General features: G+C 38.3%; 1 protein-coding gene across 6 annotated transcripts in view; it reads left to right on the top strand.

Moving 5' to 3' along the window:
• The window catches only part of FRMPD4 (FERM and PDZ domain containing 4), a 299,234-nt gene that overhangs the window by 232,848 nt on the left and 39,503 nt on the right, over positions 1 to 26,883 (top strand). For all 6 annotated transcript variants that reach the window (XM_027639238.1, XM_027639254.1, XM_027639273.1 and 3 more), the window contains one exon: positions 904 to 1,006. In XM_027639238.1, coding sequence (XP_027495039.1) covers positions 904 to 1,006 — 103 coding nt within the window. The remainder of the gene's footprint in view (positions 1 to 903; positions 1,007 to 26,883) is intronic.

The raw sequence follows: 26,883 nt of genomic DNA, 5'->3' as shown, positions 1-26,883 counted from the left end.
AGGATATATCTTTTCATTAGTGATTGTGATGTCACACCACCTTCTGGGCATGTAGTTGTGCTGAGAAGTTTAATGTGCATTTTATAAAGCATAAACTCAATGTGCATTTCGGCAATGTTGGAATCCAAAACATGTAGACATACATGACTGATTGTCTATTCAGATAAATGCAAAATATCCATGTCTAACTGAAAGTGGCAATGCTTTTGGATGTACCTGTGTTCATCAAGTGGTAGGAATCCAGAGGAAAAGAGACTCAGAGGTTGGAGGTATAAAAACTTATTGTCTTCAATTGAAGAAAGCAGGTTTGTTTTGCCCAGAACAGAAAATTCAGAGGAGACACCTGTGAGTGACGTTCAAATACGTAAGTGATGTTTCTTAGGAAAGAGGAATAAGGCATTCTCTAGTGTTGCTTTGCCTGGGACAGGAAACAGTGTGTTGTGATGAGGAAGGTCTGGCATAGACACCATGGAAAAAGATTTCCTGATCTTAACAGTAGATAAATGGGATCATTTATTTGCAGGAAAAATAATCCTTCTCAGGGTGGTCTTACAAAATATCGGGCAAACATTGATCAGGCATGGGTAAAGTACGGTTGATCGTACCTTAAAGGGTACCTTAGTCCACCCCTTATGGGTTCTTTTGGCCCTCCCAAAAATCAAGCCCTTATTTTATGTGGTTATATATGGGTTTGGAACTTGAGGAACTTCAGTAGAAGCTGCTAAGTCACTAGCTTTCAAGATTGTCCTGGTGAGGAAGTACTGGTAATGTCAGAAATAATGTTGGTGTTAAACATGTCATTAGTTGAAGGAAAAAACCACCTGTAGTATGAGAACAACAGAGTGTGTCTATGCATTTACAATGGTCTGCTAACCTGTGCTTTTTTTTCTCATTCCTCTGCAGGCGGGCCCTCTGAAGGAAAGCTTATACCAGGGGATCAGATCATAATGATTAATGATGAGCCAGTCAGCACTGCTCCAAGGGAGAGAGTCATCGACCTTGTCAGGTAGTTGATGTCCTGTCACTTAAACAATGAACCCAGTGGCTTATTGCCTGTGCAGTCATTCAGTAGTACAGCAAGTCTTACCTTCTCACGGCTGAGAAAAGAGAAAATAATGTTGCTTTAGTCATAACGAAGAACGGCAAATTATTTTATTACTGAAATGAAGTGTCCTCTTAAAATGTCGTCTGGGTATCTGAGAAAGATATAATAAAATCCTGCAACAGCTCCAAAGTACTTGGGTATCAAAAGAGGAATAGTTTTCTCCTGGTATCCATTTTTGGTATGGGCTTGTTGAAAAGATAATTCCTGGAGCAAGGAAGTGCCAGTCACTGATGTATTATTGTTCATTTTTTACATCAGTAAAGTCAGGTTTGTCTTCTATGAAGAGGAAAGAAAATTTGGTGGGCTGATTTTTGAGAGTGAATGAGTGCATGTGAATATGTAGAGAAGCTCAAGGAGTGTTTGAGTGGATTGCAGGTAGTTGAGTTTGTGTGTAAAAAGCAGGCAGAGATGTGTAGATAGAACACAGAAAATCAGACAAAAAAGTGATGGTGGATAGTCCAGGAAAGGAGAAATGTCAATATTTGTAATGGGATGTAGAAGGGAAGAAAGGACAGTGGCTGTCAAATGCTAAGGATGTAGAAAAAGATGTGTTGCGGTTCACATAATAATCTTCACATTTGGAGTAACAAGAAATGTTACTGCACTGAAAAGCAAAATGGCAAGTAATTAAAAAGTTAAACATAAAAAATAATAATTTAAATTCCAATAGCCTGGTTGCTGTACTCCAGTTTTGTTTCTGTATTCCCTTTGTCATTGGTGGGTCTAGTTGATTTCTGAGAGATACTCAGATTTTAATGATGCAAGTACCTCTTCTCAAAACCAGTACCTGTGCAGCGTTTTCAGTGTTACTCATGCAATTTTGAGAAGTCATACTTGCTTTACAGAAATTTGGGCAGGAGGTGCCATGATAGTTGTACTCCTCCCGTAGATGACAATTTGAGCAAACAAGTGCTCATTTGCTGGGGATTCAGCTGTGAACAAAACTTCCAAAGAAGATACAGAAATGGTATTAAAATGCGGACAATGCTGATGCCTCTATATGTGTTAGTGGGATTACACAAAATATATTTTCAGATTTTTTTCAAAAGTACTAACCTGCTAGTCAACTAACAAATACAGTTTGCCAAGAGCTTCTTGTGATGAGTAGAACCCATGAACTGCAGGAGCTATCCTGTTTCTAATTAATGTCTGTCCTGTGCTCTGTGTTGACCACCAGCATAAGCCTCAAAAATGGGTCTTATACTCATTTTTGATGTCTTTATTTCTTCATAAAGTGATCATATTGCCTTCTTCATTTTTTCCCTGATTCTTTGATATTTAGGGGGAGTTAGGATCTCTATCTCAGTTCTCTGCTATCAGCAATATGTAGTAATAACAGCGAGGAAATAGACTGATTAGACCTGAGACAAACTGAATTTATTGTGTGTCTGATACTCTGCCTTCAAATGAGAAACTCGGTAGAATGTCACCCTTCCCAATTACATTTGACTACATAGGTAGTGTCAAATTGAGTTTTATTGCATTCCAGGGAAAGCTTCCAGTGATGCTTTCCTTACACTGTAATTCTACGTTTGCTTTTAAAATCTGTCTGCTGTTGGAATTTTGACAGAGACTCATTCTTTGAAGAGACTCAGAGTGAACTGTATTGGGGTTGTATGTTACAGTATTTGAAATTAAGAGCTTTCTTTTCATGCCAATGGGGACATCTGGAATGATTAGACACTGTCAGTGTACAGTCCTGACACCATAGCAGAAGCAGTTCTTTACATCAATGAAATAATGAATCTCTTCTATATAATTGAAGGTTTTCATATGGGTTAGACACATCTGCAACTTTTAAATGCATCTACATTTTTGAATGTGCATGGAAGAAGTTTTGAAATCTTATTTTCCTGCTGGCAGTAGCATGTCAGTAGTCAACAATGAGTGTGTTTTAAATTCATAGAGGAAGTGAGAGGAGATTTCTGGAGGTCATCCAGTCTAACCTCTTGCTCCAGGTAAGGTAGTGTCAGAGTTAAATGTGGCTGCTCAGCACTTGTCAAATCAAGTTTTTAATATCTCCAAATATGGAGATTTCACAACTACATTGGGCAGATGTTTTTGTTCTTGACCAGTGGCCTTTCAAGAGAGCATGAGCCAATTTCCTCCGTAGCCTTAGATGCATCCTATCTAGGCCCATGGACTTATGAGGGCCCCTCTTACCTAAGCAATCCCTGATTCTGTCTTTGTCTACCTTTGTTCCCTAAATTCTGTCACTGGTCTCGGGGACCAGGGTGGCAGACCTTGCCACTGAAGACCAGAGCCAAGAAAGTATTGAGCATCTCAGGTTTTTCTGTGTCCTTCGTCAGGTTGCCCACTCCATTTAGCTGTGAGTTCATATTTTCCATGGCTTTCACTGCTGTTGTAGTTGTAGAGACCCTTCTTGTTACCCTTCACATCCTGGAATACTTTCAGTGCCAGATGAGCTTTGTAAATCCTATCCCTGCCTGGCCAGGGTAGGGCTTTTGTGTTTGTCCTGGGTAACCTCTCTTCATGTCCATCTCTGGGTTGTTTCCATTATGCACTGGTCTCCATCAGGCTTTCCCTGTGGAGCCAGACTGGTGTCCTGCTGTGCCTGCCTACTTTCCTGAAGATTGAAGCAGACCACTCTGGCAGTTGGAGGAGGTACTCTGTGATCATCACCCAGCTCTGCTGGGCTCTGGGCCTTTCAGAGCTGCATCCAGCAGGACTCTGCTTACTGGTACCCTGGACAAGCCAAAGTCTGACTTTAGATTGGCCTCCTCTTCCTCTTTTCCTTCAGGATCTTACACTGTACCATCTTGTGGTCACTGCAGCACATGAAAAATTGATACTCCAACACTGTAGTTTTTCTGTGCTTATGTGGTCTCTTACTGAGAATATTTTATATTCATGCTGTGAAACTCCATGGCTATTTTTTTGCAGCTCTCCCCCAAAGATTTTTGTAAAGTACAGAAACAATTTGTCTTAATATAATTGCAGAGAGCGTGGAAAAAATTAGTCTGCTTTCAAAATACTGGCCTAAAGATCATAGTATGTCAAACAGAAAAAAAACCAAATTGCGTGAGGAAAAAAAAAGTCAGGTTTCACAACCAGGTGAGTGTCATACTTAAACAGGCTTAGGAAAACACAAAACTGAGCAAAAATATGCACAAAGGTTAGATGTTGTGTCAACCCTGAATGTTAGAGTTTTTCGTGTAATGCAATGTTTAGTTATTTTCCACAAAACTTATGTGAAACTTATGAAAAGAGTTATGCAATTGAAGGAAAAGAAAACAGTAAAGATAATTTCTGCTCCAATCTATCTTAAATTAAAAAAAAAGAAAATTCAAAAAGTTCACCAAAAAGGCTATCTAAAAAACATCAATTAAATCTTTTTTCACTAAGGTAAAGCATATCCTAATCAATAAATTTGCTGTATTTCTAAATTTCCCACAAAATAACTCAGAGTAAGTTCTGTCAAATCATTTGTTTTTCTTTCAGCTCTTATCCTATCAGTGCCAAACTCATGGTCTCCTCTTTACTTCTACAGGATTAGAAATAGGTAGACTTGTCTTTTAAACAAGTCCATTTTGTGTAATGGTTTTTCTACAGGAAAATGCAAGGAATTAAATGGAGTGCATAATACAGAAATGTTCCCATTTTATTGCATTTTAATATTTTAATTATGTGTGTGCTTTCTAAACATTAATTACTGAAAATAATCTTCCTTAAGTAAAAAGCTGTGTTAAAGCCACTTTTGCTTATTCCAGGGGGTATTGAGCAGGAACCTGGTGAAAGATTTTGGTTTGTTTTTTAAGAATTGAGGGATACTGTTGTATCCTAGGAGGTCTCAGATCTGGAGATTATTGGGGATATTCATTATAAATATCCCCTGTAGGTCATTCTGATCCATTGAATTCTTTTGGCTCTGCTTTGCTGGCAACACTTAATTAGTGTTCAAGTCGTTCTTTGAAAGCCAGGGTTGCAGAAATATGAATACAGTATGGTTTGCAGACATTTGGACTCATTATTTCTGGGTGATGTTCAATGGCTTTTGCACAATATTATATTCTCCTGATTTTTTTTAGAGCACAAGCTCAAAAGACATGTTTATGGTTTCACTTACAAAGAGAGGTCAAGCTTTATGATTGTCACTTATCTCCGTGATCAATATGTGTTTCATTCAAGACAGAAAGTTACAGAAATTCAAAAAGGGAAGAAACAAGCTCAGTTTTCTAAATGTAAGGCCAAACTCCAGACAAGGATCAAGCGAACAGAATACTTAAGAAAGAAGGTGTATTTGCAGTGCAGTCAGTTCAAAATTGTATCAGGAGCAGCTACTTATCTTGGTTTTATTTTGCTGCTGAAACAGGTACTTTGAGCTTTTCACACATACTTAACAATAAGTACTTTGAGATAACATTAAAGTCATTGCACAATGGAGCAATTTTTTCCTTATTTGAAAGTGAGCGAGAATGTAAAACTAATGTGTTAGAAGGTGTATTAATCTACAGTATCAATTAATGGGTCCTCAGAGGTACATATATTTCATTATCATTGGTTAATGTTACATTTGTATCTTTTTAAGGATCAGTTTAACCAACCTTTTTTTTAAAAAACACTTAAAGAAGTATATCTAACAAATATTTTGCCTCATTAGATGTTTATAGGCAATTTCCATGAATGGCTTATTTATCTTAGCTTGTGCTGAGTATGCATTAGTTTACAAGGATCCCACTATGTGTAAAGTGTCATTTTATTTAGTAAGGTATTTTACTGAAATTTTAAGTATTGCTTATGCCATAAAACAAACAGTGAGTAGGGTACAGTAGTGGTATTTTGTTCACACTTCAATTAAAATGGTTATCGAGACAACTTGTAAGGAGAAGTGGGCACCTGAAGAGGGTGATCCATCTGAGATACTTGTTTTGGAAAAAACTACCTAGTTTCAGAAAGCTTTATTTTTGTATTGGCTCAAAAAAGGGAACAGAAAAGTATGTTAGAGTAGAAACCTTACTTCTAGGTTACTAAATTAGGCTAGATTAGTCCATTTCTCGAAACTGTAAGAGGAGTAAATTAGTATTTGACGTCCTCTGGAATTCCACTAAAAGGCTTTGTTTGCACAGTGAGAACTGAACAAGGTGAAATTCATTAAAGGCTTTTCTTTCTTGTTGGCTCTATTTTCTATTTAAGAGAAATGACTCAAAAACCTTTCTGAAATAACTCTTGCTTTGGCAAGTTAATGTCACAGCAAGTTTTCATCAAGAGGATCTAGAGGATTCTTTCAATTCTGCAGTAGAATTTATGTTTTAATTTTGTATTGCTGTAAGACTGGAGAGAAGGAACAGTCCAGGATTTTACTTGGCGTGTTGCGTTTTAAGTGCTAACATGAATTTAATCAATACTGACCCTCCTCACCATCGTCATGAAATGGATAAGGATTCTGTTGCTGCCATTTGACTCTGTGTATGTTAGGGGACCAGTTTTCCTAGTCTGGATCCTCACAGTTAAACAAAAGTGTAAAAGGGAGCTCCGAGACAGTGCCTGTCATCATTGTTGTCTCACGGCAGCTGAAAATACCACTTTTCAGATGTAATTTCTGGCTCTAGGCTTAGACTCCTTCATATACTGAATCAAGTAATTTTGGTGGACTTAGTATTAAAGATATTCTTTCTTCATCAACATCATAGAGAAAAAAATCAAGCATATTAAGCTATTAGTTATGATACTGCTTAGCAACCAAGAATCGTGAAAACTGCTTTTTGTGAAAAACCAGTCATGCAGACCTTTCAATCTGAAGGCACTCCATTATACTCCCAGTTCAATATATAAATCTAGAGGTTATATCCACTTTGTTTCAGGCCTCAATTGATGAATTGCTACTGTTTTGGGTTTTAAACACATAATGGTGAATACAGGGACAAAACGCTGGACTAAATGGTCTCTAGGAATTTTACAAGTGGCATCAATGGAGATAAGCTCTCTGCCAGGGTGTTTAATTAGCTACTTCTGATCAGCAAGCCCATCTGTTGAGCTCAGAGTCAGGATATGAGAACTCAGTTCCTGTCTGTCATATGAGGGGTGTTGCTAGATATGTATCTTCTACCTTTTGAGGTGTTTCTGCAACATAATATCAGAGATAATTGAGTCACATTTAAAATTAGCTCTGAATCTGTGAAAGCACAGATTTAGTATTGTCTCCTTTACCTTTTTTTTCTTGGCTGTTGTGATAAGGTACTTCTTGTTCTTGAGCTAATGTATTGAGAACTAATTCATATCTCTCCAGATTTAAAGTATTAATCTGCAATATGATTTCAGAAATGCCTGCCCACTTTTTCAAAGGCCTGTAAGAGTTAAGCTGAGTTGAAAGCTGTATAGAGATATTACTTGTTATTGTTAAAATCAGTACCAACTATGAACACTGTTCTCTTTTAAATCCATTGTATCTGTGAAAGCATACAGTCTCATATCTTTGCTTATTCTTAGCAGAAAGTTGACTGATATGGTTTAGAAAGGTTTTGCCTCAATAAGTCAGATGTTTGGAATGCTGAGAACTTAATTTAACATGTAAACTTAAGTTTCTTTTTATGTTAACCATGGTGAATGGCTCCCAGAGTTGGGAAGTCTAGGACCTTTTTGAAATTTCAACACTTGATGTTGTCATCTGGTCATCATCTCACTCTGTTGTCCTCTAGAAAAAGGAGTCAGCAGTGATGAATTTCAGGTCAGCTGTTCCCTAACAAGTTGCTTTATGGTAACTGAATGCAAGGGTATAAATGGAGATGTGGAACAGCTGTGCCCAAAACTCAAGTAACTATATTGAATGCCTTCTTCAGATGTGAACCAGCAAATATTGATCTCATTAGCTTGTTCTGGCAAGCAGGCTTATTGCCTCTCATCCAACTAAACAAAAGCATTGGCTTGTCTGAATGGAAGATTTACTTTAAAACCAGATGCACTGATGTGAATGTTTCATAGTAGTTGTTTCCATGTAAAGTTATACAAATGAACAACCAGCTTTGAGTTTATTATGAATTAACCCTTCCACATGATGAATTTCCTCTATATTACATGCTCAGCAATAGATGTTTATCCTTCTTTGTGCTGTTTATGCAAGCCCCATACATCAAAGGATTACTTGGTGTTGGAATATGTAGCAGGACGTACCTAAAAATCTCATGTCTTGTGTTTGAGGTGGGGAGGGTTAGAGAGGATGTGTCAAACTACCGAAATCTCATGGTTTCTCTTTCCCAACTACATTATATGTCTCTTTTGGAATGACATTTCTAAATCATAAAAGATGACATTGGGCAAGCCAGCCCTTTACATTGTGTTGTTTGTACTTGAGTGTTCTTTGGGTGCCTGGAAGACGTTACAAAAGGACAACTACACTTATACAAGTGCATGCACTATGAAATTTAGTCAGCAGAAAGCAGAAACCTGGGAGAAAGATAAGACAGGCACAGCTTCAGGAGCTTGGTTGGGAAGCACCAGTCTGCGTGCAACAGTTTCTGGGACTGGAGAAACAGTATAGGCTGACAGGAGAAGATTGTGCCATGCATTTGGGGCTGCCAGCATGAAGTGACTGTGAAGTATGAAGATGACAGAGATGCCTTCACCACTGCATGTACAGGACTCAGAATGTGACTCTGTCCTTCCAGAAGCATGTCTGCCCTCACTGGGAAGCTTACAACTCCCTTATCCAGCCAGTCAGTTGCTAACTGATTCAGCACATACACATCAGCTAATGAAACTACTGTAATGGAAAAACACAGCTATTTTTGAAAGACATGATAGTTACATGCCTGTGATGCTTTGGGACGGCTTTCACAATGTGTCTTTCACAGTGGTGGCATCAGCATTCTGTTTTATCCTGAGTCAGTGCTGGACATCTGAATCATAGCAATGAACTGGGTTTTGTCTGCTGCCTAAATAGCTTCAGGATAAAAGAGTAGTTCTTTAAAAGACTGAAAGTTAGATGGCAGTGTCAATAAAATGGCTTGTGGTTGCTATGAATTATACCAAAATGCTGTATTTTGATAGAAAGATAACAATGGTGATGTCTAGAGCTGAGAGGCAAACATGATATTTTTATGGTTTTGTAAGTTGACCCTTGGAGGTTTCTGTCAGCTACTGGTACCTTGTACAAGGGAAAGGCAAAAAGATTTTAATCACCTGTTTTTAAGGAATGCTGTTTTGGAGGTGGCAGTTTTATGTGCACCAGTGCTCATAGGAGGTAAAACATAATTTAAACTGTTAAGAGAGAAGAGTGAAAGGACTGTGACCAATTTATAATGTCTTGTATAGTTCCATTAATTTGAAATACTGGTTGTCTTTAGTTGTTAGGTTTTTTTCTCCTGTCAAGGTGGAAGCAGCATTCCCTGGGGTGGGAAGGAGATAAGGAGAGTGAGTGAGAAATTAGTAAAATCCTACTCGGAGCAAAGTGTCACCCAGATATCTTAGTAGTTCATGGTCCATTGCTGTAAAAGTGTAATTTTAATGAATTGTACAATGGAAAACTGACTCAGGAGCTCCTGAAGATGACAAGATCTTTCTTTGGCTCTGTGGCATGCTGATGCTGTGTCTTTCTGCTTTCCTGATTCTCAGAGTTAGTTTTTAGTATTATAATTCCTTTTACTTACCAGATGATATTTAGCTTATAAAGCAAAATAAAATGAAGAACGGTGCCTCCTGAAGCTGTGTGTGTCCACAAGGTGGCTGTCCCTATTAACATTAGAGTCCGAATCCAATGGATTATCTCTACACTTTGATTTCATATTCCTGCTCTGATAGCAGTGTTGTGCATTTCAGTCAGCCTAAGACATGTAGGAGTGACAGTGCTTGAAACCTGTAACCTGTAGTTTGTTCAAGGAGCTGGAAAATCACAAAAAATGGTAGAAATGAGAAAGTACCTAACTTGAATACTTAACATGTAAACTAAATTTGAAGGGGGAAAGGGACAAAACCATGCTTGCCAGTGATAAGCAATGGGATGGCACACCAAAACTTGAGGAACTGAGCACTAGAGAGATCCCTCAATTTGCTCCATGAGTTGTTGGCTACAATGAAGCACACTTAAAATGTTTCTATACCAAAACAGCCGCACCATGAGGAACAAGCAAGAAGAGCTTGAAACTTTGGCCCAGTGTTCTGCTGATCTGTTTGCCCCTTCCCTTCCTCCGTAATGAGGATGGATTTAAGGAACATGGACACCAACTTTAAACAATAAATATGTAAGTTTACTATAGTGCGAAATAGTAAAAAATTACAAAATAAGCAGTGGCTTATGAAAGGATACACTTAGCAATGCATCTAATCATTATTACAAAGAAAGTCTGATAGTGATTAAGAGAGAGATTCATCACCAGTTATCCTGAATACATTACCATAATCGTCATCCAGAGTGCACTTCAGCTGGACAGGCCCCTGATCACAGGGAAGGTCTGGAGAACCCCTTCCCACTAACTCAGAAATCCTATGCAGTGCATCCACTTGAGGCCTCCATCTTTGCTGTGAGAGTGTCAAGCTTATATAATGTTAAACAAACCAGCTTACATCACTCGACTGGTGTGGAAAAACAATACCTGGCTTTATTCTCCCCTTGGTTTTCCTCTTGGGCCTGGCCAGGACCCAAGGCAAATTCAGGGAAGGTTTAGGTTGGATATTAGGAAAAGGCTTTTCACCCAAAGAGTGGTTGAGCACAGGGGCAGATTCCCTAGGGAAGTAGTCTCAGCACCAAGCCTGTCTGAGTTCAAGAAGCATTTGGACAATGCCTTTGGGCACATGGTGTGATTCTTGGTGTGTCCTGTTCAGGGCCAGGAACTGGACTTGATGATCCTTGAGAGTCCCTTCCAACTCAGGGTATTCTATGATTCTGTGAACCAGTCCGATAAAACTCTCTCAAACCAAACTTCTTTTTGATTGAGAGACTTAATTGTATTGTAAAAAAATTGAATCTGGCTCTCGGTGCAGTTGACTTTAAATTTTTCTAACTTTTTTTTGTGTTGACAAGGCCTGTTGTGTTTGTTGGGTTTTTTGGATGCTTTTTCAAAAATACTGAGAAATAAGATCAAAAGGCTTAAGACTGTCATTAGCGAGTCCTTTCTCTTTCCTGCTTCCCCCCAATAAGAATAATTTTGTGATTCACAGTCTCTCTTAGCAGTTGATAGTTTAATGTAATTAGAATAGAAATGTTGTAGAGACTTCTGTGTTGATTGATGGACTAGAAAACTTAGAACACAGAATTAGATCATATTTTTAATTTAGCAGTAGTGCAACCAATAAGGACTCCCAAAATTGCCAAGAGATTAAGTATCTACATCTAAGTTTATCTGATATGCCCAATCAGAAGGTTAGTTAAAAGGGAAGGAGAACAGTTTTACATATTCTGACTCATTAGTCCCCAAAGTGAGATTCTTCAGTTAAGTATTACCACTGATTGAGATGACTCTGGGTCACAGTGGATCGTCAAAGGAGGAAAACAGTTTCTCATTAAACAAAGTATCTGAGACAAAAACTAGTAGAAAATAAAAATGGCTAAAAATAAATTCACTGTCCTAATTAGAACAGCTGGGACCAGTTCATCACTGTATGGGTGTAACTCAAAACTGTGTATTCTATAGCCTTCCGTGCCATTTCACAGAAACTGTTATCAATAGACTATTTACACTCTCTGCCCAGAACAGCCTGACTCCTCAGGCTATAAACTAGGTGTTAAGAGACCTGCGAGATAGGAGGGTGCTTCTGTCCTCACACCCATTTTGGGAGGGAAGTACTGGGCATTCCTACCTGAACTGGAGAATATATAATCTTGGAGTCTTGGAACTTTTTTAACTACTTGTGGGATCCAGAGGAAGACTGCAGACCACCACTCTCAACCAGACTGCAGACCACCACTTTCGACTGGACTGCAACCACCACTCTTGACCAGACTGGAACAGCACTCTCACCAATGGGTTTTCCCCTCTCCTTTTACTTTGGACTCAGGGGACCCAAAGAACACCACTCTGTTCATGCCCCAGGGTGCTGGGTTATACATTTGGGTTTTGTGGGTTAAAACAAATTGTTTGTCTGTATAATTGTACTTATTGTATTATTTTATTAAATTGTTATTCTGATTTATAATCTCTCTTTTGAGTTGAGTTCATTTCCCCTGCCGGTTTACCTTTAAACCAGCACATTCACCTTTAAAAATACTGAGCTCTTCAAAAGGCAGCTTAATGTGATAGATTTCTCTGGGATTTATTAGTCAGTTTTTTCTTGATTTCTGATGTGACAATTGATCATCTGTATTTTATTACAGGCAACACATGAAAAATAGTATAGGAGAAGCATTTTAGCTTCTGCTTATCTTTTTTTAGGCTTTTTCCCATGGACACCATTTTCTGATTTTTTGCTTGACTTGTAAGATCCAAGTCTTCACAGACCTCCTGAAAGCAGTAACAGGAATTAGGGAAAGACAAATCACGTGTATTTCACAGCAGATGACTTCCAAATTATGTTGGTCTTAGTCTTACTTTGGCTTTGTTTGAGAAACCAAGAGAAGCTGGATCTAGAAACCAAGAAGTAATAATGTCAAAATAGGGCCTGCAGATACCAAAAGAGACTGCAGAGATAAACCCAGATTGCTGTCAGCCTACGTTCCCCAAAGGCATATTTCTTATATATCATGTGCTGAAATGTTAATTGTTCTTTTAGCTCTTATTCCTCCTCACGCAGACTAAAGCTTCGTATATTTTACTTACTGCACAGGGGAAGATCCCTGCAGTGCAGTGTCTATATTGTTAAATAAAGTAATTCAGCTTTCTTGGAGGTTTAGTTAAAACCAAATTTGTTCAGCTTATGAATCAAACAAGACTCCAGGAGAGACAAAGGTCTTGTCGTCTTGTATCATACAACTTACCCATTTTACGATGATCACTTCAGCTTTTCAGCAGATCTGTTACTCAGAAAGCACTACATGAAAAAGGCAGTTCTTCTGGAGAAGAAAATTGGTTGCTATAGCAGTTTAAAATCCTTGAGGTCATCTGTATTTCATAAAACCATAGGAGTCATGAGGTTTAGTCATTGAACTGAAATCTTTGTTCTATACATTGTCTTTTCTGCTCAATATAATTTTCTATGTGTCATTACAGTGTGCCTGAGACTTAAAAGGGAAATATCATCTGCCTAAGAGTTTATCAAGAGTAACAGCAAAAACTCTCCATATTGGAAGACAGCAAAAAATTAAAACTATTCATTAATTAAGTTTGCAGTCCAGTTTCTTTTTAATTATTTATCTTGTGTCATTTTTCTTACTGCTCAATTTTACCTGAAAATTATATTTTTTTGACCAGAAATACCTTTTGTTCTGCATTTTATCTGAAATTCTATTTGTGTTCGAAGTCTTTAATTAAATATTAGAACTGTGTTAGTAAAGACACCACTTCCTTTTTTCCTTAAAAAGTATTGGAACAATTTCTCAGTGTTCCACACCAATTATGTTGCGATGTCCAGCAGACTTCTTGAGTTCATAATAATTCATATGAATTACCACATATTGACATATGGGAGGGAAAGAACATTCAACACAAAATTTTGCAACCGTATTTTGTTAGGGAAAGAGGAGATTGCGTAATTTATGCTCTGAGATGCATAGACTGAGGATACAGTTTGCTAATGTAAGTATTATGGATGTTTATTGGACAAATAACATATCATAAGCATGCAGTATGTCATCTACATTTGTATGTATGCATTTGCACATTTGTGTGATGTGGAGAGAGAGAGAGAGGAATATGATTCATAAAGCTCTATTATAATAGATTTGGGATGTGCGCGTTACTTAGGAACGAGAACCCGAGGTTCTGCATCTCATTTAACCCAAAATCTTATCATGAAATTATATGTAGTTTGTATAGTCAACCTGTTACAAGGAGAGTTGTTAGACAGTGCCAAAATATTTCTTTGAAACATTTCCTTTATCTCTACTTAAAAGTGATAAATAAAAGGTGCAAACTCTGTCATGTAATTGTGATTCTCTCCAGTAGTAGAAACTCATGTTTCATTTCTGTTTTACTAGGAAAAGGCACGTTAAAATAGAGAAAGATGTGGACATAGGGGATTTTTTTATAACCGTTGTCATTTTATGAGTATTACCAGTTTTATAGGGGTTTTATTAGAATATTAGTATTCATAGAGTATACAAGTTAGCTATGGAGATATATATATGCTTCATACATTTTACCAAAGATACCTAATACACTTAATTTAATCCCTTTGGAGATTTTCTCATCTGCAGGAGAGGTGTGGGTGTCATGAGGCTTTTGTAAGTCAGGCAGCAACATCAGGAACTACATGACTCATCACCTGTGAGGTGATGAGAAGTTCAGGAGGGCAGAGCTGGAAGTCACAGTGATCCACGGCAGTGCTGGTCCTTCAGGATGACGAAATAAGCATGTCAATATTTTATCAGTTTGTGTTGGAAGAGACCTTAGAGATCATCTAGTTCCAACCTCCCTGCAACTAGATCAGGTTGCTTAGAGCCCCTTCCAACTTGACCTTGTACACTCCCAGGGATGGGGCATCCACAGGTTCTCTGGGCAACGTGTGCCAGTGCCTCACCACCCTGTAAAGAATTTCTTCCTTATACTCTACACATACCTTGTTTTAGTTTAAAACCACTACCTCTTGTCCTATTGCAGCAGGCCCTGCTAATAAGTTTCTTTTCATCTTTCTCATAGACCTGCTTTAGGTACTGGAGGGTGCTATAAGGTCTCCCCAGAGCTTTCTCTTCTCCAAGCTGAACAGTCCCAACTCTCCCATTCTGTCATGATAGGAAAGGTACTCCATCCCTCTGATCATTTTTGTGACCTTCCCATCTCTACCTGATGGCACCACTGTCATGTGGCAATAGCTGAACAAATTCCAGAAGTTCAGAAAGTTAGGGAAAGGAGCTTTGGAAGTCATGTGCTGGCATTACAAGGCAGGTGCTATCTCCCAGTACAGTGTGTTGAATATGACCTCTGGTAGTAAAAATTTGCTTCAGAAGAAGCCTGGCCAAGGTGAAGCACAGGATGGATGTGCCTGTTGCTCAGAACAAGTGGATTAAAGCTGATATCGTGAGCATTCCTGGTTCACATAACTGAAGCTCAGCCTAAGGTGAAACTACCAGAGACTGTTAAGATGCAGTGTTTCGTGTCTAAGCTTGCCATTGCATTAAATAATTCATTGTTTTCGACCTTTCAGAACAGTACATCGTAGCTAATAGAACGAATATAAAATGGATATAAAAAGGATAAGAATATCAAGTGGGAGTAAGGAGGCAATATAAATTTTATATATAACCATAGAAGGTTTGCAGCACCGTCTGATCCTGAAAGTGTACTGGCAATTGAACGTAGTTTGGGAAGAGCAGCAAAAATTAGCCACAAGTTTCCCCTTTTATGAGAGACATGAGAAGCTCAGCCTAGTTGAGTTACTGCAGGATAGATCCAGAGAAGTGTAGCTGAACAAGGACAAATTGTGATAGCAAGTACCTCTTCAGCTTGGTAGAAAAGTACAGTCAACTCCTAAGAAACTACAGCTAATAACACAGAGAGATGAGAGGGAGCAAGTGGTGGTCATTCTCCACCATTTTAAGTCTTTAAATTGTGATCTTATATCTGTTTGGAAAGATGTGCTTAGCTCAAGCATAAGATAAGGCCTTCACAAAACATCTACCAACAATCCTCAGCAGAGAAGTTTGTGTTTTGATGAAGTCAGACATAAGTTGTATGTTTGTCTTAGGATATGTGAGTCTGTTGGAGTAGTAAGACTGCCCTATCTCATACCTGAATCCAGACTGTGAGCAGTTCAAAAAGCTGTGTTAACTCCATGTGGGATAATCAGCCCTTTCTGGGAAGATGTGACTTTTCCAGGAAGGTGGTAAAGTGAGTACCCTCCTGTTACAGCAGTAAATTTCTGCTCTTGGGCTCTTGCTCACAGTCACCCATGCCCATGTTTTGTGTACTTGCAGTTATTTTTACACGGTGTAATTCAAAGCCCACAGCTGGATATCTTCTCCTGCCTTTCAGCCTCACCAGATATGATGCTATGAAGGACATAATTCCTTTTTTTTTTAACCTTTTTTCTTTTATGTGATTGATGTTTTGTTTGGGGTTTGGTTGGTTTGGGGTTTTTGGGGTTTTTTTGAGTTGTGTGTTATTTCACTGGAGCTGATTTTTGAGTGGAAGTCAAATACAGGATGACAAGGAGTTACTTTTCTGGTACACAGTGCTGAACATACACAGTTTACAGTGTGTTTCCTTTAGCTTTTAGTACTATTTTTTATTTTTTTTTTCTGCACTGAAGTTCAGTTTTGGCAATTATAGCTTGAATGTCAGAAACAGTAAGAAAAAGTAGTAATTTGGTTTTATTGTACTGTGGCGAAGATTATGACATAACTGTCTGAATCTGATAGGATTTACTAATCTAAAACTTAGTTTTTAATTCAAGCAACAATTTACTTGCAATAGGGATTTATTACTCCTAATGCCTTGATTAGAAAGATGACATTTACCGAAGAGCAGTTTGCAGTACCTTCTTTAAATAGCTACTTTACTGTACATTTTTAAGATGTATTCATATCTTACAATCCGTATATATTCCACAGAAATCATAGCCTATTGAGTAAATAGTAAATTTAGGAAACTATTCCAATATGTGCTTGTGTAAGTGTTTGATAGATGCTTTTGAACAGTTAAATTGTCTCTAGCAAAGAATATTTGGATTTTAAATTGCCTGCTGTCTTCATAGTACTCTGTTCATGACACATTACCAGTATCTCCATGAGAGTTTTTCCTTCAGCTGCTGCTTTAAAATAATTATAGTGCTTTTGCATTTATGTCATTAACAATGAGGGGAAAAAATGCTCTTGTCGAGGCTGTTGATTTAGATATCTGATGCATGAGGCAGGATAACATAAATTTCCCAACAGGTGCTTATGGTGCACCACCAATGGACTATTTTGTTGTTTCAAAGGTAATACCATTATAAGCATGGACTTTTGTTACTAGCTTAATTTATAAAGACAGACATCAGTGACTCTTTGGTCAAAACCACATTTGTTATGATAGCTGTTCAACAATACTGTTATTATTGTAAATAGAGCAATAAACTGCAGCATTTTACAATTATTAAACATGATACAGTGGTAGTGCTGTTTCACCCTATCCTGCCAGTGCCAGCTCTTTGAAAAGTCCTGTGCATTAAACAGTCAAGTGCAAATAAAGCACAGCTTTGTAAATTAATTATTTTTTTGCTTAGTGGAGATAGATGGTGGATTTATTTTTGTTTTTGTTTTTTAGGCACAAAGATTAATGCCTGTTTTACTTTTTGTTTAGGGACAGCTCTGAACAGGATGAATATATTGTATGTTGAGCCTATAAATAACATGTCCATAATGATAAATACTAAAATACGTACTGCTTGCTTCTAGAAGTACTTACCTTCTGCTTTCTAGGAAGAAGCCTTGTTTAAGGCTATGTTAAAGGAAAAATTTGATAAAGGTGTTTTAAAAGTGACAGGAACAGTGTTGTTTTTTCACTTGTGCTTAGTTTTCTTGGTGATTATGAAGAAATGTGCATCCTCCACCAAAATGAGCATGACCGAAAGCCTACTGAAGATGGTAGTTGTCTTTTGATGTATTTCAGTGGGGTTTGGATCAGACTGTTAATTGATTACCCCACAGATTGCTTGTAGTATCTGTACTTTATAGCCTGCTAATTTGTTTAAGATATAGCTGTCAAAAGGCAGAATAACATGGTTCGATAAAGCATTCCCCTATTTGACCTAGGGTAATTCAAAGGGTGGTTTTGTGACATACCATTCCCGGTGACAACCCATGCCAACCTCTGCAAGTCCCTTTGCCATCACTCACCCTAATTCTCTCCCTTCACTTTGCCATCCCCGTCCCTTCTCTGAAGCTGTCTGCTACAAAGGCATGTGTTTTCTTGACTTGAAAATTAGATATTTCAAGGAGACCAGACCCATTTTTAAGGTTACACTATATATTGCAAAACAAAACCATAGAGGAGAGAGACACTGGAGGATTTTTTAGTGCTTTACATTTTATGACTGTAGAAATGACAACAAATGACAGTTGTAAATAAATCATAGAATCATATAATGGCCTGCGTTGGAAGGGACCTTGAAAATCCACCCCCACTGTAGACAGGGACACTTTTCACTAGACCAGATTGCTCAGAGCTCCATCCAACCTGGCCTTGAACACTTCCAGGGATGAGGCATCCACTTCTCTAGACAACCTGTGCTAGTGCCTCACCAACCTCACATAGTAGAGAATTTCTTCCTAATATCTAATCTAAACCTACTTTCTTTTGGTTTGAAGCCATTCCCCCTTGTCCTGTCACTACACACTCCTGTAGAATGTCTCTGTCTATCTTTTTTGTAGACTTCCTTCAGGTACTGGAAGGCTGCAATTAAGTCGCCCCAAAGCCTTCTCTTCTCTAGGCTGAACAATCCCAGCTCTCTCAGCCTTTCCTCATCAGAGAGCTGCTCCGTCCCTCTAATCATCTTGACGTCCCTCGTCTGGACTTACTCCAACAGGTCAATGTCCTGCCTGTGCTGGAGACCCCAGAACAGGATGCAGCACTGCAAGTGGGGTCTCACAAGAGCAGAGTAGAGGTCAGAATCACCTCCCTTGACCTGTTGGCCACAATGCTTTTGATACAGCCCAGGACATAATTGACTTTCTGGGCTGCAAGCTTATGCTGCCAACTCATGTGCAGCCTCTCATCCACCAGCACCTGCAGGTCTTTCTTGGAAGGACTACTGTTGATCTGTTCATCCCCCAGCCTATAAATGAAAACATACAGAGATTTCAAATATTTGTGGTTGTTTTGTGCCTCAGTAAAATGATCTGTGTACTTAAGTTCCAACCGTTTTTTCACTGCATCACCTTATGTCTGAACCAATTTCATTTCGTATCAGCATCTCTGGGACAGGGGCATGAGGCGCATCAGGGGGCTATCATAGCTTGCAGCAACAGCCTTCAACATCACTTGCTTGTTACAACTGAAAAAATCAGTGGATGTTTTTATGTAGGTACTGAACAATAGCAGGCAGTTCGAAGTCCTTTCCCTATATTTCTCTCATGAGTCTAAATTAAACTGTTTGGTGCTTTGCTATGAGTCATGGTATTCGTGTGAATGAATGGAAGTCACAGTGTTGTTTGAATGGAAGAGACCAGTCTTGTTGACTACAGAAAGCATAAAATCATGAGTTCAGAAAGACCAAAAATGCAAGAACAGAAGATAGAGGTTTATCATAGCTGGCATCATGGCTTTTAAGTCATGGGAGGCTTTGATACGCCATTATTTAATGCATGAGTTTGACAACACTGAGATAAAGTTTCTGATATAAATCAGTTCATCTTCTTCTCCCTGAGGATATTGTACTGTGAAAAGAGGTAAGAGAGGGAGGAAAGGGTAACTGTGCCCAAGGAACACTGCTTTTCCACAACTCCTCTGCTACTTCTATCTTCATCCTCTTCCTCACAAGTGTTAGATGCAATTTACCATTTATCTGGTGGATTGTAATAAGTACTTTTATCTGCATCATCACTACTATCTTTTCAGTAATTAAGGGAAATTTTTTGAAATTAAATTTCATCGCTTTTCATGTTTCTGTTTTTACTTTCCTTAAGTTAGTTGGTTGAATTTTCCAGATTTCAGTATAATGTTAGAGATGGAAATGCAAAGTAGGCTGAATCAGAAATGTCTCTCTGTTTCAAATTCTGACCTATTAAGATTAAAATATGTGGTTAATTGATAGCACCCTTCTTTACAGCATATATTGTAATGTGGTTTTCAATGAAGTAATTTTCTTTCCTGAACTAAGCGTTTTGTTCAGAGAAAGTTCATTATATTCAGGACTTAGAATTGCATTCCATATAACAGATATGTCAGTGGTGATTGCTGAAGTTCAGGAGAACTTTGCTGAGTAGTAAATGTCAATGAAAAATGTCAATACTGTCTGTACTGGATAACCTCTGAATGTGAGCATTATCACAAGCTTTTATGAGAAAAAATTAATCACTTGGAAGGGGAATACACCAACTTAGAAACCACCACACCAAATCAGATCCAACGTCCATTTATTGCTGCATTTTGTATCTGATAGGCCTGTTTCCAGTTGTTTCAGAAAGGTCAGAGAGACCACATGATCAGTTGTTTACAAAATATTCTTTCTTGGGGAAGATTTATTTCTACAACCCTTTTAATTAGAAAAAACATAAGTGCTCTTTTTTTCTTCCCTTCATTTTACTACACTTTCCCTAACAGTCTTGAATATTACTGATAACTTCTGGTCTTTTTTTTTCCTTAAAAAGCAGCACAATAAGAACCTAGAGGTTCTGTAGGTTCTTCCTTTCTGTCTTCCTCTCATTGACTGCACGCATAATCAAAGATCTCCTTAATGAATATGTATAATATGGATTCTTCAAGTGAAAACCATAGACTGATGGTGGTCTTTCCCTTTCCCTTCCACCTTACCCACTGTAGTAAATGGGAATGACTCTCTGTGTGTATCTTACTCTTATTCTGCAAAGGGAAAGGACTCCCATGTTTCTGGAGTAGTATAATTTTCCAAATTACTTTTTAATAATTTGTAGACTGAGAGTTGGTAAGTGACATCTGAAGGAGCTGGAATAATTCCCAGCCTAGGACATAGGAAGAAAAGATTGCAGCTTGGAGAGGAGTCATCCGTTCTGCCCGTGCTCCTCGTAGGAAGCTTGCCGGGGGCAGCTGAGGTAGCCTGCCATTCCTTTTATTGCTCTCTCCAAGAGCCAGCCCTTTGGGAGTGAGACAAAAAGAGCAGCAGCTCTAAAGTCAGTGCCACATAGCTGTAGGGGTCTGTAAGCATCTCCAGGGGCTGGCTTTGTGTAACCAATGACTTTGTTGTACAAGCCATAGAAATCCGCATGGCCTTTGGGACACCTGGAATTTTTTGCCCATGGTCAGAACAGGAAGAGATATTTAGGCTTCTGCTTGTGCAGGGACACTGCCTGGATGTATAAGAAGGCGGCGGCGGCGGCAGCAGCAGCACTGTGAGTGAAGTACAAAGTCAACAACATGTGTTGCAGAAGGTTGAGGTGCATCAGGCTGACTAAATAGGTCAATGATATTGACAACAGCAGCACGCAGAACAGCAAAGCAAGGGTTAGATATTCAGTCTCACCAAATGAAGCAAAGAACTAGGAGAGTGTATGATTTATTATTGCCTTTAAAAATGTGAATAGTACATTGTTCAGATGGCTAACTTATGGATTTTGAGGGGCAAAGATCCCCTTCACAGATGACCTTTCTGAAATTTCCCTTTTGGAGATTGGATCTTCAGAAGAGCCACATAGAAGGTATGAACTTTGAACATTTTTTGGGAAGCTGCAGCTGGGGAGAGGATAGAGAGAGGAAAGTAAACCAAATAAATCCCCTTGAACCTCCCTGATCTCCTTCCTCCACTTTTCTTTTTAGTGATTAGCTTTGTGAATCTGTTTCTATAAGGATCCTTCTCTCCCCTGCCTCTTTTTTTTATACACTTTTATGGCTGTTGATCCTTTGTAGATTAAGAGCTTTTACCCTGAGTTTATCTTTTTGTTAGGATAGGAAAGAATTAGGGAATTAAAAGTATACTGTGAAAAAAAAGTTTAAAAAAAAGGATTTGCAAGGTTTAAAAGATTTTTAATAGTTGATTCATTTTTGGTAGAATCACAGATTATTAATTTTGAACTATTTTTCGTGAGGAATTAATGAAATACACAGCGGCAGTTTGGTGTCTAATTTGGGTTTCTTGCTCTTGCTCTCACCTACTTTTTTTCTGACAGATTCCACCTAAATGCCAAAATTATGCATGTTCTTACATGCATGCATCTCACTTACATGTATGCAAAAAACCACTGACCTGTAGATGTGAAGAAACTGCCAACCAATACTCATAATCTAGCACTTTGCATAAGCAGTAAACTAATTTTAAAAATAATCATTTAATTGACTTTTTTAAAATCACATTTGCAGTCTAATTAGACTCCAGAGAAGTCTCCAGGTTACTAAAAGTATTACTATGTGACTTCATAATGAAGAATATTATGTCCATTGGAATGTAGAGATGTTACAGTGATTTCTGTCAGACTCAATTTTGACAAGTCTATTTTTAATCTTGCATTTTGACATATGGCCTTTAAAGAACATATATCCTTGCATACTAAATCCTCTGCTGTGTCCCTTTGAGAACTGAATTTTAATGCACGTCCTTGGAACAAGGAATTTATTCTTACACAGATAGATCGTTGTCAGTGTGTACAAATGAAGATAAGACTTTTGATGTGCACTTATTTTTGTGCTTATCTTATGATTGCAGCTGAAGTGGGGGATATCTGTGATGCCTATAAAGTTCATGAACTAGCTTTAAATGAAAGTCCTCAGCATACTGAGGATGAAACAGAAGTACAAGCTGTTCAAGAGGAGAATGGAATGGTCACCCAAGAGAAGAAAACTGCGGACTCCAAAGATTGTTCTTTATAGGAGTTATTCAGTAGAAGGGAAACCTTACTATTACATACTTTTCGAACTTGGTGAAATTTTTACATGGCTGACATAGGAGACATTTTTCTGCAGTGTATCTGAGTTGGCTCAGACTACAAGAGCAAGTCCTACAGCATCCAAAGGCCAGGTAGTAGAGTCAAGGTGCCTAAAACCCTGTGTGCAGCACACAGAGCCTGTTGGTCTGTTTGTGTGTGTGACAAGCCAGGGTAATTTCTGAACAATAAAACTGCTCCCATACCTGGCTGAAAATTCACCTCTGTGAGCCCCATCTGTTTAGCTCCAACTAGTTTAGCCCAAACTAGTTGCCTGTAGACATGCTGAGGGTGGGAGGAGCTATTTGAAACTGTTCCTCTGATTTCAGAAAGCATCTAGAGACGTATTTTGTGCTGCCCTGAGACAGCTTGAGGTGAGTCTCCTCTTTGAATAGGTGTCAGGGGTGCCTGGCTATGCTGGCTGGAGTGACGGAACCTCTCGGCTGCAGTCTCTCACCTTGGCCCATTTGCAATTCAGAGATGAAGTCTCAGAGCTCCATCCCAGAGATCTGCCGGCAGTGAGCGCAGCCCATGCTGGTGGTGCCGGCCTCTGCCCAGAGGAGATGGTTATTGACAGGTTGATTCAGAGCCACGGTAAGAAGCAGCACTGGTGGTGTGCCCTCATCCCTTTGATACCATGGCTTGTGCTGAGAGAGGGCTTGCTAAGACGACTCTGCTTGCTTTACTGTTTTGTGTCAAATAATTGCTCGATTCAGTAGAGCAGCTATGCCAGAAGCAGAGGCTGTGACAGTGTCTGTACCAGAGCATGGGTACTCTCTCCCCAGCACCATTAGTCTCGAGTCCCCCTATGGAGGGCAGCATGGCTGTGGCATGGCCTGCCAGCTGTAGCAGGGGCAGTGAGGGCTCTCTGGGGGAACAGGAGCACCTGGTCAGGGCACAGGGCACATAAATCTAGTTGAAAACATACAAGTATTCCAAATAAATTATTTGCAAAATACCTATAAAATTAATCTAGCAAGTCATATTAAGTCAGTCCTTTCTTCTTTTTTCCCCTTACCAATATCCATCTTCCCTCCTACAACCTTCTGGCTGCAACTATACGGTGAGTTATGTATTCACCACCCCCATGAACAGCTTCCCTCCTCCCCCTCACTGTTTTCCTGAAAAGCAGAGATGTCTTACTGTCCTCCCCTTTAGTCCTGCTTGTTACCGGCAGCATCTGAGGAGCAGGAGAGGACAGTGATAAACTGGTTAATTTTCACCTTTTTATTTGCTGCGTGGTGGTGCTGCAGAGGCGGTGGGCTGGGGCCTGTCGGGACGCAGTACGTGTGTGAATCATGTCCCCAGGCGAACTTTAATCTGGCTGGTACGGATACCAAAACATCGGCTTGGCTCTGCAAGTGTGGGCGTTTTTGGAGGGGGGAATATAACTGATGCTGAAGAGAGTGTCATTGTATTTTTACTGCTGATGTTACCCATCGTATCTAGACCAGAGCTCACATCTCTATGTCCAACTACACTGCAATTATGTCTTCTTTTTCTATGTGGATAGAAGAATGCAACCGTTCAGCATTTTATGCTTGGTTTGTTTCTGCTGCGTAATTTTCTTCTCCCCTTTTCAAACATTCCTTTCCCCCTTATAATTGACGATATTTTTGCATTTATCAAGGAGGAATTTCTACTTAAGTGTAATTTAAGTTTTATCTTAAGGACCATGTTTATTAGCAGCATACATTTGCTTTGTAATTTTTCAGTGAGACTCATATTAGTGTTTCTTTGTCCCAAGGAAAATCTAAAACAAATTAAATTGTTCTAGTGATACAAAAAAGGGAAAAAATAAATGCTATAGCAGCATAAATGCATTATTTGGTTAACCAGCATAAATATTTAGATGTATTAAATGACAATTAACAACATGATCTTGAAAGATTGGACAGAGCTTTAAATAGAAAAGATTTTTAAAGTCATATTTTACTGATTTTACCACACTAAATATATTCTTCCTTTAAATAAATAAAAAAAGGGCATGAACCTTTGAATTTGAAACATTCTGGATATATGGTATATATTCCTGGCAGGACTTTTTAATAACTAATACAATTTTACAGAAGCATGTGGTTAATTGTCTGGCAGAAGTTCTGACTCAATTTCTTCTCCTATCAGTCTACTTCTTAAATATATTAAATAATGTGTGAGGACACAAATATAGCCAAACAGTCTGCACTTTGGGACTGCTGCTGTCTGAATTACTGTGCTGGATGCACAGTACCTTAAGAAGAGTAGCCTCTTTGGCCACCCATCCAAATCATTATAAAATCACATCTGCCATCACTTATACTGTTCCAGTGGCACATGGATATGTCTTTGGCATCTGACCAATCAATTTTCTATTCCAGACGCAGTAAGCAAAAATCATTCTGCATTAGTCTGTGCAGCTCAGTATCCATCAATTGTCTAACCTTGCAGATATAATAATAATTACAGTAATACTAATAATAAACCCCACAAATCTCAAGCCACTGGCTGCAGAAACTTTTCTTAATGAGGAAATGAGTGAATCTTTGTTGGAACATTTATTTCTTAAAACAATTTCCATCAATCTCTAATTATTTAAAACATAATAGTAGCATTATATTCCATAACAAAGAACAGAGATGCTCATAGATTGGATCAGATAGTCTAGTTCCAAAAAAAGCAGATAAGACTGGAAAGCAAAAGTAATAGTGTTCAGACATCTGAAAGAAAAATACCATTACTCTTTAAATGAATGTGTTTTTCTTAAGGAATGATAATAAAGCCAATAATATTGAACTGAGGAAAGTATATAATATAGTACTTGAAAATACAATAATCTTCAGAATTCAAGAGCTTCATCTCATTTCTGAATGCATCTTCCTCTTCTCAACTTTTTTTTCTTTATTGGCTGAGTTACTTACAGCTAAGATAATGCTGTGAAGGACTTCCGATACAAAATAGCCCTAAGTGAATGTTATGCATTATTAATAAAAACTCAGATAACTCTCTAAAACAAGATGATCCTAAAGCATTTAACATTTAATCAGCAAAATTTATCTCATGTTCTGCTTTTTGAAAAGCGTCAAGGAAAAGAAAAAAAATTAATAGCTGTAGGAATGAAGGATGTATGTGAATGCCTGACCTTTCATTACTACGTACACAATGCCCCAACCTGAAAATGAAAATGCCAGTGCTGTAAGATTATGAATAGCAGCTGTAATGATTTCTAATGCTTCAGTGAAATGAAAATGAAACTCTGAACATAAAAGATTATGGTTAATTTGTCCTATAATAAAAATATCTTTAAGATTTTCTCATCTTTAGTGATCTTTCATCCTCTTTAATATGTAACTCCCATAAATCTCTTTTGCAATAGTACAGATACTGACATTGCTTCTCTACAGTTTCTGAAATGTTCAACTATCTTTTCTTTAACTTCCTTATTTCCAATTTAAAATATAATTTTAGAGTACATGATTTCCTTGTTTCTCGACAAGTTTACACTAGTGTTTATTTTAATTCATTGTTGTAATTATTTATTCAAAGTGTTTGGCATTAGATAATGCATTTTATTGAAAGACTCTTTTTATTATCTGCCATACTATCTAGGATGACCAAACTTCACTATACAAAAATCTGCATAAGCATATACTGTAGATCTTCTCTGACCAAAGTATGCTCTCCTATGACAAAAATCAGAGTAATGCAGGAAACTGCTGTGAGAATAGAAGCACTAATCAAGCAATATTTGCATTATATTAATATCAGTATATCAAGTGCCTAACTTTTGTCAAGACTAGGAAGGCAAACAAGCTCTGCTAGAGGCAGAGTTTCATTGTGGAAGACAGCAGTGTTGCTTTTCCTGCTACCAGAAGATGCTGTGACCATCCCAGCAAGCAAATGGTTCCTTCAAATCCATAAGCAGTCACTTGCCAGTCTAGCTTTGGATTGATGGTTTGTTGTAGCAGAGCTGCACATTCCTTACTCAATCACTGGTGCAGTTTTAACCTGGGCACAGAGTCACATCTCTGTAAAAATAACCATTGGACATGCTGTGAAGTTTTTGACTTCTGGGATAACTTTATGTTGCTCTGTCACTTAAAACAAAGAGAAGTAAACAAACATCAATTAAATGAAAACTTTCACTTTTCATGGGCCATGAGAGATCTGCTGCAGCCAGACTAGAGAAAAAAATTATAGAGTAAAGCGATGATTGTTACTTTCTAACACA

The sequence above is a fragment of the Corapipo altera genome, unplaced genomic scaffold (genome assembly GCF_003945725.1).
Source record: "Corapipo altera isolate COAL_440 unplaced genomic scaffold, ASM394572v1 0, whole genome shotgun sequence".
Classification (NCBI taxonomy): Eukaryota; Metazoa; Chordata; class Aves; order Passeriformes; family Pipridae; genus Corapipo; species Corapipo altera.
This window is presented reverse-complemented; position numbering and strand designations above follow the sequence as displayed.